The sequence below is a fragment of the Etheostoma spectabile genome, unplaced genomic scaffold, assembly GCF_008692095.1.
Source record: "Etheostoma spectabile isolate EspeVRDwgs_2016 unplaced genomic scaffold, UIUC_Espe_1.0 scaffold314, whole genome shotgun sequence".
NCBI classification, from domain to species: domain Eukaryota; kingdom Metazoa; phylum Chordata; class Actinopteri; order Perciformes; family Percidae; genus Etheostoma; species Etheostoma spectabile.
In genome coordinates, this window is record NW_022605583.1 from 661,797 (window position 1) to 673,316 (window position 11,520).

An 11,520-nucleotide genomic window follows, 5' to 3' on the forward strand; every position below is an offset into this window, starting at 1 on the left:
CACACACACACACACACACACACACAGCCCCGTCTCTGTGCGTAACAGAGTTTATTCTGAATGTCAGAAAGCCAATCAGCAGCTTTATTAGATTGCGGTAGAAACAGAAACATGCTGCATGCTTATCAGCTCAGTGATGCTGATGAGATTTATGCTTTAGGTATTAAAATTTGAATGACATGGCATTTTTTGATCCTCTATACAATTGAGGCAATTCAGTCAGTGCCTTAAAAGTATCTTAGCTCTAATCAGCAGATTCAAGTCAAATGTTGTCCCAAAGAGAGCAATGAAAAATCTAAGCTTTTGTTTGTGTTTTCAGGGAGAGGAGCTGAGCGAGGCGAGCGTCCGTCTCAGTCTGCTGGAAAAGAAACTGGACAGTTCGTCCAAAGACGCAGACGAACGTGTTGAAAAGATTCAGACTCGACTGGACGATGCCCAGACTCTGCTGAAGAAGAAAGAGAAGTAAGAACGGACTCTGGCTGCAGATTCAGACAGTAAGTCATGTTGTGAGACAGGTGAACAGCTGTGCCATGTTGTCCCCGTCTCTGCAGGGAGTTTGAGGAGACGATGGACGCTCTGCAGGCCGACATCGACCAGCTGGAGTCGGAGAAGGCCGAGCTGAAGCAGCGAATCAACAGCCAATCCAAGATGACCGTGGACGGGCTGAGAGGAACCGGGCCGTCAGGAATCGCTTCCATCGTCACCGGAGTGGCAGGAGGTGAGTGGCAGGAAAACTACATCTACCAACGCCACATTACTCCACTTCTTATATCAGTGTTGTTTTTAGCAATTAACTTAATTTATCTTAACTAAAAATCACTCCTGAGAAATATTAACAAACACAATTTTGACCCATGTCTGGTTATTTATCCTCATTTTAACTTCAGTCCATCTTTTGACCTCCCTTTTCTTCGTACGACTTTTTCTTCTTCTTACTTCCTAATATTCTGCAGAGGAACAAAAAGGTATCTATCTTCTTGTATTGGCATCTGTTGTTGATCCTGCATATTTGTTTCTTCTTTTAATTTTGCACGGTGAGACGGACGTTAAATACATGTGCACGTTTTATACAGGGTTTCTGCAGGTCTAAAAAGTTCTGTTTCCTTGGCAAAAAAAACTTGAAAAGGTATAGAAAAGCCTTGGATTTACATAAGTCTTGATTATTTTATTTTATAAAATGTGTTTGTATCCAACTGTGGGATTTTGGGAGACACACTTATTAAAAAAATCAATAAATAAGTGTGATTGTTGCGGAAGTAGATTGTAGTAGACAGGAGGCTGTTTTTAACCCTTTAACCAACTAATGTAGGAAGCGCATCAACTCAGAATGGGCCTCAAATTTACATTTAACTTACATTTACTTCAAGGAAATAACCTTTTTACTCAGTCCATCACTTTTCCTGCTGCTCATCCAGGTCTGGTTTGTGGTAATGTGAAGTACTAAAAAAGGGATATAATAATAAATAATCTAGACTGATCATCCCAAATGTTTTTCCATAATACTTTCATACTGGACCGATTGATTGTTAAACAGGCATTAAATTGTGTGCGGTATGTATCAAAATTGTCTTGAATTTAACATATTAAAGCCTGCAAAACCCCTGTTAGTAAACCATTATGACTGACAAGTTTTATGTCTGTGTTATATTGATTAATGTGATATTTATTCTATAAATCTGCATCTTCTGGCATGCACATCTGCATGCCTGGTCTCAATCCATATTTAGCAACTCTGCTAAACACACCACATATATAGCTTATATATTGATATAACACACCAATATCAAGTTTGCAGGTAGTAACACTATTTTCTAAACATGTCTGCTGTAATAATTGATAATTACACCAGAGAAATAAAACTGAACAATGATGGTTTATCACTTTCAAACCCTTAAAAAATCAGTGGTGAAAGAAACATTTATATTCTGCTTTGCCCATAGCTGGTTCTGGAAGTAAAAATACAATAAAATTTAGGAGTATAAACCATAAAATCACAACTGTCGATGGTGGACGTGAAACCAGCTACCACATGACTAAGCGATTTATATGCCCATATAGGCAGCAGAAGTTCATGGGGCACCAACCTTGTTTTAAGATAAATGTCTTTTATTTGCGATGTCTTGGATAAGTAGTTCATTACCCACAATCCCACAGTGATGCCTCTAGTTGGTGGAACTCATTTAACAGACATTCTTTGCTGCTGTACTGTGTAGGCTACGGTAACGTTACGTAGAAAAGAAAACCTGTGTTGCATTTCTGCGTGGTCGACTTCTCAGTGCAATCGAGATCTCCTTGGCGTCCTGTTGGGACTTTTTTCAAGGACGAGAACAAGAGGTGTCCAAAGGGGTGAAAACCACTTTAAATGGGGTCACGTTATTGAATGGTGTGTCCGAGGGTCAGCTTGTGGGTTTTGTAAGGGCCAGCGTGAGGGACAACACCTACAAAGTCGTGGTGAGTTTTGCAGGGAGGTTGGTAACGCTAGTTAACATTATCTGTTCACTTTAACTAGGCTACTGTAGCCTTCATATGCTGTATGAGGCTCATCAATCAGCACACGATTACTACTGAAAGATCTGCTATTAACAGTACATTCACTATATCAAATCACTATATTTGGAGGAAAAGTGTCGGATCGGAAGTCGTTCATGAGGCTCTTTCGCAGTTGTGACTATTATTCAGTGGTACGCAGGTGGTTTATGGGATGAGTAGTCTCTTTAATTGGAAATCAAAATATGTACACAGTCTTGTAACTTTTTTGACTTTTTTTGTTTTTGTCAGTGGGTGAAATGAATGGGAAATTTACTTCCAGAACCTAAGGTCTCTCGGAGGAAGGGCGGGACTGTTGAGCTCTATGCCCTCATACTCTTCTTCTGATTGCTTCTGACTGGCTAGTAGTCCTTACCTAGGTACTGAGCATGTGCGACTCCCAACAACGATGGAACAGAAGTGAGATGTCTCGCTCTGTAGCTAAAACAGAGAGCTCAACACACAGGGTGAAAAGAGGAGCTGCAGCAATGTGCAGAACAACAAAAATATGGTGTTTTTTGAAAATTAAACCATGTAAACCTATTCTGGTACAACCAGATACAATACAATTATGAACCTGAAAATCATAATATACTACAGTGTTGAAAGCAAACATTCCTCTGTTGTCAGATGAATGTAGTGGAATAAATAGTATTCTGTACTAAATAATGCACACTAAAAAAAGTTTAAAATGTATAATTAGGGATGCACCATATGAGGGAAAGTGTACTCAGTTCTGTTGCTTTCAGTTTTCTACTAAAATACAACAAAAAGCACAAATAACATTTTAAAGTGCAGTTTTCTATTCTAACACAAAGTTTGGTGTCTTTGGCGATGTGTTGCAGCCTTTCGCATCGTGTTTATTGTGCCAGTCGCTATTGGGTTAACAATTTAACAAATCAATACTTTGTGTTGACCTATTTAAAATGTGGAGAAGATAGGGAACCGTATTTAATGTTTACTGAATGCAAATATTTAGCACACACTATAAATAAGGTGTTTATAATGTGTACCTGCTCTTTCATTCCCGCAGTGACCATGATGCCGGGCGTCAGTTCAGGTTCGGGTGTCCAGGTGATTGACTCGCCTCTGCTGACTCAGCAGATTGAAGCTCAGAGACTCTGCATCAAACACCTTAAGAACGACAACAACAGGTTGAAGGTACAAATCATCTCTCCATCACATTCGCCCCCCCCCCAATCACTGACGAGCCAGCTTGCTGCTGTTCCATCTGGATTTAACGTGTCCCTGTTTTCCCTCGTAGGCTGAAAAGATGCGCGCTCAGCTTGCCTCTCTGCCTCCTCTCCACGTGACCAAACTTCCCTCCAGGGACGGAGGTCGCCCTAAAGTGCTCTCCAGCGCCCTCTACCGCAAGACCGACCAGCTTCTGGAGACTCTGCTGCAAATGAGTGCCAACGTCAAGGTGGTGGACATCACCGGGAAATCTCCAGGTACGAAGCCAGTCTTTAAAATAGTATCCACCTCAGATTCTTTTGACATACCACACTATGGCTATTTTTTCCACAAACTATACCATGACTTTTTATCACTTTATTGACAAAGTGCAGTGCCCTTTTGGACGAGACGATTGCTTGCCCAGTGGTATTGCTGCTTGTAGGCAAGGCAAGGCAGCTTTATTTGTAGAGCACATTTCAGCAACAGGGCAATTCAAGTGCGTTACCCAAATCGTTAACAGATACACATTAAAAACAGTTAAAATCATAAGCATTAAAACAATAAAACACATGAATAGACAGTTAAAATAGACACATAAACACAAGAATAAAGTTACAGTGCAGCATAGAAATTTAAAGAAATGAGCATTCATTTAAGAAAGGCAGCGTCAAAAAAGCAGGTCTTCAGCCTTGATTTAAAAGAACTGAGAGTAGCCGGATCTGCGTTTCTGGGAGTTTATTCCAGATATGAGGAGCATAAAACTGAAAGCTGCTTCACCCTGTTTAGTTCTGACTCGGGGACAGAAAGTAGACCTGTCCCAGATGACCTAGAGGTCTGGGGCGGTCATAGTGTAGTACGATCAGAAATATATTTTGGACCTAACCCTTAAGTGATTTATAAACTAGCAAGAGTACTTTGAAATCAATTCTTTGAGACACAGGAAGCCAGTGTAAAGACTTCAGAACTGGAGTGATGTGATCCAGTCTCTTGGTCTTAGTGAGACTGAGTGATGTGATCCAGTCTCTGGTCTTAGTGAGGACTGGATGATGTGACCAGTCCTTGGTCTTAGTAGGACTCGGCAGCAGCATTCTGAATCAGCTGCAGCTGTCTGATTGATTTTTTTAGGGAGACCTGTAAAGACCCGTTACAGTAGTCAAGTCTACTGAAGATAAAGCATGGACAAGTTTTTTCCAAGTCTGTTGACACATAAGTCCTTTAACCCTTGATATATTCTTAAGGTGATAGTAGGCTGACTTTGTAATTGTCTTAAGTGGCTGTTAAAATTCAGGTCTGAGTCCATGACTACACAAGATTTCTGGCTTTGTCTGTTGTTTTAACATGGTTGTTTGAAGCTGAGCGCAGACTTTTAATCGTTCCTCTTTGCTCCAAATACAACCACCTCAGTTTTTCCTTCATTTAATTTCACTCCAGCCGTTAATTTGTTCAATGCACTTAGTCAGTTTTTGTATTGGACTATAGTCCCCTGGCGATAAGGTTATGTAAATTTGTGTGTTGTCCGCATAACTATGTAACTTATTTTGTTGTTCTCTATAATCTGGGCCAGTGGGAGCATGTAGATGTTAAACAGAAAGAGCCCCAGAATGAGCCTTGGGAAACTCCACACGTCATATTTGTATGCTCAGATGTATATTACCTATTGCCAAAGTAATCCCTATTCTGTAAGTAGGATTCAAACCAGTTTAGTACTGAGCCAGAAAGTCCTACCCAGTTTTCCAATCAGTTTAGTAATATGTCGTGGTCGACCGTGTCAAATGCAGCACTGAGATCAAGTAATACTGGTGTGGTCGGAAACCCGACTGAAAGGTATCAAAACTGTTTTTTAGTGACAGGAAATGGCTAAGTTGTAGAAAAACCGCTTTTTCAGTGATTTTACTTAAAAACGGAAGGTTTGATATCGGCCTATAGTTGTTCATTATTGATGTGTCTAGATTGTTCTTTTTTAATAGAGGCTTGATTACTGCAGTTTTCAGGGTCTGTGGAAAGATTCCTGAAAGAAGAGACGTGTTCACAATCTGTAGAAGATCAGAAGCCAAACAAGTCGAAACATTTTTGAAAACACCCGTTGGTAGAATATCAAGGCAACAGGAGGATTTCAGATGTTGTATAATGTCCTCCAGGTTTTGTAGAGTCAATGAAAACCAAATTATACCCCAAAATTACTTCATATGCAACTTCACTGTATACCCTACTACTAACTTACTGATGTACCTGACAGAGGACATTGCAGATTCAGAATGTAATCACAAAATATCATCCGGCCCGCAGTGAGAGCTAATCAGCACATATCTGCGTGCGTGCGTGTGTGTGTGTGTGTGGAGAGACGGTGTTGTCAGCTCAAAAACAAATTTAACATTTCAGCAGATTTGCGAAGGTATTTTGGGCGACGGTAATGTTATTGTTAATGTAATGTTAGCTGTAGACTTAATTAACCCGACCCAGGGTGAGTCTGATAAAATGCTGAGGTGTATTTCACATTTTAGGTGCCAAATCTCTGCTGCGCTCAGTCAGTGAGCAGCAAAAGCAAATGTGTTTCTGTTACCGATATATAATTAACGATATCATTAGTATTTTTTAATCCAAACAACGTCAAACTTGGCACTGCACTTACTCGTGCCCGTAGCAAGACACCTGTCAAGTTTTAAATCCATCGGACTAACGGATTGAGAGATATGCGCATAACAGACAGACGTTCCTGCAATTTATAGATAGATTGCTTTTTATGAAATACCATGACTTTATCATGTTTTTTGACATACCATGGCTTTTTATCACGTTCTCGACATACTATACTATGACTTTATTACAAAAACAACTACAGAATGTGTCAGGTCAGATAGCTTAGGGTGATTAAAGAATGACTGGAAGGAAGATTGTGTATTCAAATCTTTTGTTTTCCTCTACCTACCCTCTCTAACCCATATCTAGGCTGGTATTGAACTGCTGTTTTCTTCCAACCAGCTCTCACCTTATTTGCCCCAAATTCCCCTCTTCCCCAAAGACTGTTCTCCTGGCGTATTTGACATTTTCATGTTCACTGTTAAAATTCAACATGCCTTGTGAGGTTTGAACCCATAACCGTGGTGTTCTTCCAACCATTTTTGCCTTATGTGCCACATATTACCCTCTAGCCCAACTCCTTTACACTTAGGCTTGTTCTCTTCAGAGATATTACACGTTTCTTTTCTCAGTGTATTGGACATCTCAAAACATAAGATTTGTATACACAACCTTCCTTCTTCCAATCATTCTCTTATCACCCTAAGTTATCTTACCTGACAGTTGTTTTCATAATAAAGTCATAGTATAATATGTTGAAAAAAAGTTCAACCTGGTCATATCACTCCCCCTTTCATGTCTAAGTTGTCCTATCAAATAAAGGCCTACGATGCTGTCAAAAAAAGCCATAGTGGGTGCCCAGATAACTCAGTTGGTAGAGCGGGTGGCCATATACTGTATAGGTTTGCTCCTCGACACAGCATGTTTGACAGGGTTCAGACCTGCAGCCCTTTGCTGCATGTCATTCCCCCTCTCTCTCTCCTTTCATGTATTCATCTGTCCTGTCAACAACAAAAGCCTAAAAATGCACAAATACTAACTTAAAAAAAATAAAGTTGGAAAAAAGTGATAAAAAGTCATAGTATGCCAAACAAAGATATAATCGCATCCAGTAATAAGTTATTAGATTCAGCTTTAATGACATACATTTTGCACCTTACCTGCATGATATGAAGATCGGCGATATGTGATAGCATTATAACTTCAAACAATTACAGTGTGTATCAGATATGTGGCTCTGCACTGCAAACATTGAATAGCCTATGCCCACTAAAATACTTGCAATAAATTTTATTGAACACCAAAACCAACAGAAGATTCAGATAAATATAATTTAACCCCTGGGCATTAATGTTACAAGTCAGAGACTGAGTGAGAGAAATATGCATGAAGGAAAGCAATACAACTTTGCGGTTACATATTACTCCCTGTATGAAGAACAGGTGTGTTTTTATTTGTCCTGCAGTGATGCCTAGTGCTCAGCTTCTGGAACAGACTGCTAGATTACAGTCCTTGAGTGACACTCTGGGCAGGCTGAAGGTAAGACAGACAAAAATGATGTAAAACAGTCACTCAAAGAGTACAAGAGTCTGATTTCTGTGCACACCCTGTCAGGATGAAGTAGCAGAGCATGTTGTCCACCAGCAACCTGGAGCTCGAGTCTCGTCTGATTTTGCGACGTTCCCTTCGATCTCGTTTGTTAAGGTAAGAGCTGCAGACACATTCACTTGTTTTGCTTTTAGGTGTTACTGCAACATTTTGTTGCCTGTTTTGAAGCTTTACCATCTCTTACCAACTTTGGTAAATCTTAACTTTTTAATGAAGTAGCGGAATTATTTAGAGTCAGATTAGTTATTTGTCTTCTACAATAAAGGGTAAACCACACATTTTAGTTTGTCCTGAGCAACTGATTCAGATCAAGTTTGTTTTTGCACTCTGCTGAAAATTTCAATTCAATATATTAAACTAAATATTATTTAATCAACAATCAGTAAACCAGGTTTACTTTATGATGAGACCTTTAGTTCAAATTATAGATTTATTTAGATGTTCAGTCATTAGCATCAAGTTTTTCTTCTCAGATTCACACTATTCAGTAGGTTTTGTTTAATTTCACATTGCTTAAATTTACTTTACACCTTCAAAGTTGACCAATACGTGCTCTCAAAGAACAGAGCCTGGAAGGCAGAATTGACAGGGATCTAATCACACTGATCCCCTTTCTCTCTTTAGGCAAAGGAGGAGAAGCAGTGCGACACGGTGCTGGTGGGTCGGGTCATGATGCCGTGTACCCGCGGTCAGGAGCAGGTCCACCGGCTTGTCCTATCCCAGTCTCAGCTGCAGAGAGTCCACAGTCTGCTGCGAACCTAAACTTCACCTGCGCTGCCATCCGGCTTGCTGCGCCACCACCCACAACATGTGCTTCCAAACAAGAAGGTATTTGAAATCACAAGTGGAGAGATTACAACCTGCAGGAAATGATCTGAGTGTGTCGGGGCTGTGGTTTGACAGTAAACTGAATATGTTAACAAGAAATGGGAATGTTCCACTGTTTAACATTTTATCACCAAGAAAGCAGCATATTTATTCAGCGGTGTAACACTAAATGATGTTTAAATAGTGATTATTGGTTTTAGATCAAACTTTTTCAAGAGGACCTTTGTTAGACTGTTGTGCTCTCAAGTCCAGCCCTGCATACTGGAACTTAAATCTCCATCTTGCTCGTTGAAAAAGTAGATACTTGCACTGCTGCATGCTGCCCAGATTCACTGATTTGGTTGTTGCGTAGAATATATATCAAACTCCCCTATTAGGCCAGAACATTGTTAAAGCTACATAGTATTAGGATCATGACAATTTGTTTTAATCAGGTGTCACTTTGTATATATTTTTTTTATAACCTAACTGTTTAAAGGGAAAGGCTTGTAAATGATACTGAAAATAGATGTGGGCATTTTTGTAGGATTAACACTCTACATGTAAGCAAATTACATAATGTGTTGAGGATTTTAGATCGTGATTCAAATAAAACCTACAACAAAAACGCTGAACGATAAAACTTTGCCGAAGCAGTATTTGTGTAAATTCCAATGAGGTATGTTGCCCTCATTCTGCTGAGATTCCTGTTGCTGTTTCAAACTTTGTCCGAGCCTTAAACCTGCAGAGAGCTTTGCTTTATTTTTGAGAAAACCTTGTTTAAAGCAAAACTACATTTTTGCCAAAGAATTGTTTGCCATAGCTGATGTTAAAGGCTTTTAGTTCATTAATCATGCTGATTTGTTGACTATGTTTACACAGTATTGTCCTAAGTTTTTTATATAATGGGCATAGTGTATCTACATAACTATAGTTAAAGAGGGGAAATGCAGACATTTATTTATTATGTTATTTATTTGTGCAGCTAATGTACTGAATCTTAAGCCTGTCTAACCTTTTCCCTTGCACAACCGATCAATAAAAGACATTGAAGACAAAACACTGTATTTTATCTTCAATCAAAGCATGGAATTTAGTAAAATTTATAAAGAATCTGGTTTATTTTTACATTAAAAAAAAGTGCCTAAAGAGTAAAATTATACTTTTCTACATAATCTTTGAAATACCAACTAAAAATGGTCGCAAATAAATAAAAGCTATGGTTGTGTTAAGTTAGGTAGTTTTACCATCACTGATTTCCTCTACAGTAAAACACTCACTGCCAGGCTGTTCTTCTTCCCAGGACATGGTTAGTTATTCTCTGAAAGACAGAAAACATCAAAGTTAATCTTTGACCCACTTTAAGAACAGATCGATATATTCATATCAAACTAGCTCTTAAAATAAATACATGCATTTTGTTGACTTTTTGATTAAGAATAGCAATTTGTGTTATACCTTGTTGTAGAGATGAGCGTTCAGCCGGTAAGATCGATACTCTGCTTTTCTTCTCTCCTCCTCTCTCCTCCTCTGCACCTCTGGAAGATTCTCATAAATCCTGGAGAAGAAACAGGGTTAAGACAATACTTATACTGCCTGTGCATTTAATACAACTACTGTCCAAATAAGCAGTCAGGTCCAATGGTTATATTTTGTACAAATTGGAAAAAACACCCTAGATTGTCTTTAGTATTAGTAATATTGTTGTTTTGAATTAAAGATATTTAAAAACAAAAAGCTTACTGTTTGGATCTCAGTATCATCTCCTTCCTGGGAACAGCCCTTCTGAGCAGAGCAGTGCCTTAACACAGATTCAAAAAAAAGTCAGTCAAACACAAATACAGTACATAAATAGTGGGCTTTAGAATGCACGTACAGTACTGTATTTTTTCTGACAATATGGTTCTTCACTGACAAACACCAGGATTTGCCCAAGGTGGTGAAACATGAAAACACACAATGAGCTGTGGACGAGTACTTATGGCCAAAACCTTACAGTAATTCATTGATCACACTTCTGATTATGGGATAGTAATTATGGAAATAGTTTGTACATTACCTATCAAACTCAAAGGTTACATTTTTAATGTGAAAACAGAGAAGTTCATCTTGAGTATTCCAAAAGCGTGATTTGAAACATGTATCTTACATCGTTTGGTCTTGGACTAAGTGGTTGTAACAATAACTTAAAGAATTACACTTTGATATGTTTAGATGACTTAACAAAATGTACTCTTATTTCACCAGAAACTTTAGTTTGAAACATTGGTCAGTTAGTGAAAGATGTTTACACACCAAATGAAAGGAGAATCTTTACTCCTCCTTTGACTGCAAGACTGAATGGTTTACAAGTATGATCAGTTGGGAGTCTTGTACAGAGTTTTGAAACACTGCACCATACTGTTGATAATAGTACTATATCGCCTAAAAATAACTAAGTAGCAGAATAAATAAGAATTGTTGCTGTCAGGCATAACGTTAGCACCTCAGTTAAGTGGCTCCGTACACTAAAAACAGAGATCTAAAGTTTCAAGCAGGTTTGATGTTACAATCGCACATTTCCCTCCTGGTGTTAAGTACCTGCAGGCCTCCGTGGTCCTCCAAGCCAGCTGAAGAGTTCATCTCTCTCTCTGCAGAAGTTGGCCTGTAGCTTCCTCTCCTGCGCTTGTAGAGCCATGCGCTTCACCCTCTGCCTGGACTCAGATATGAACTCTGGACGATGCATCTCCAGAGCCTCCTGCAGAATTGAAAAGGAACATCAATGATTTTAAGGGATTTTAACTGTTGTTCTGAAAGATCTTAAGGTAAAAAAAAAAAAAAAAAAGA

General features: G+C 39.0%; 2 protein-coding genes across 16 annotated transcripts in view; one reads left to right on the forward strand and one right to left on the reverse strand.

Annotated features, from left to right (window-relative positions):
* Window positions 1-8,846, forward strand: part of dctn1b (dynactin 1b) — a 58,019-nt gene extending 49,173 nt beyond the window's left edge. For 12 of the 13 annotated variants that reach the window (XM_032511049.1, XM_032511040.1, XM_032511045.1 and 9 more), the window contains 8 exons: window positions 320-462; window positions 552-718; window positions 954-965; window positions 3,560-3,687; window positions 3,791-3,977; window positions 7,745-7,818; window positions 7,894-7,983; window positions 8,512-8,846. In XM_032511049.1, the coding sequence (XP_032366940.1) occupies window positions 320-462; window positions 552-718; window positions 954-965; window positions 3,560-3,687; window positions 3,791-3,977; window positions 7,745-7,818; window positions 7,894-7,983; window positions 8,512-8,649 (939 nt within the window). In that variant the 3' untranslated portion in view covers window positions 8,650-8,846. The remainder of the gene's footprint in view (window positions 1-319; window positions 463-551; window positions 719-953; window positions 966-3,559; window positions 3,688-3,790; window positions 3,978-7,744; window positions 7,819-7,893; window positions 7,984-8,511) is intronic. The other variant, XM_032511042.1, reaches the window with a different exon arrangement.
* A 49-nt stretch (window positions 8,847-8,895) lies between these two features.
* Window positions 8,896-11,520, reverse strand: part of alms1 (ALMS1 centrosome and basal body associated protein) — a 31,727-nt gene continuing 29,102 nt past the window's right edge. For all 3 annotated transcript variants that reach the window (XM_032511038.1, XM_032511037.1, XM_032511039.1), the window contains exons 15-18: window positions 11,275-11,431; window positions 10,438-10,495; window positions 10,153-10,252; window positions 8,896-10,015 (exon numbers count right to left, since the gene is read on the reverse strand). In XM_032511038.1, the coding sequence (XP_032366929.1) occupies window positions 9,971-10,015; window positions 10,153-10,252; window positions 10,438-10,495; window positions 11,275-11,431 (360 nt within the window). In that variant the 3' untranslated portion in view covers window positions 8,896-9,970. The remainder of the gene's footprint in view (window positions 10,016-10,152; window positions 10,253-10,437; window positions 10,496-11,274; window positions 11,432-11,520) is intronic.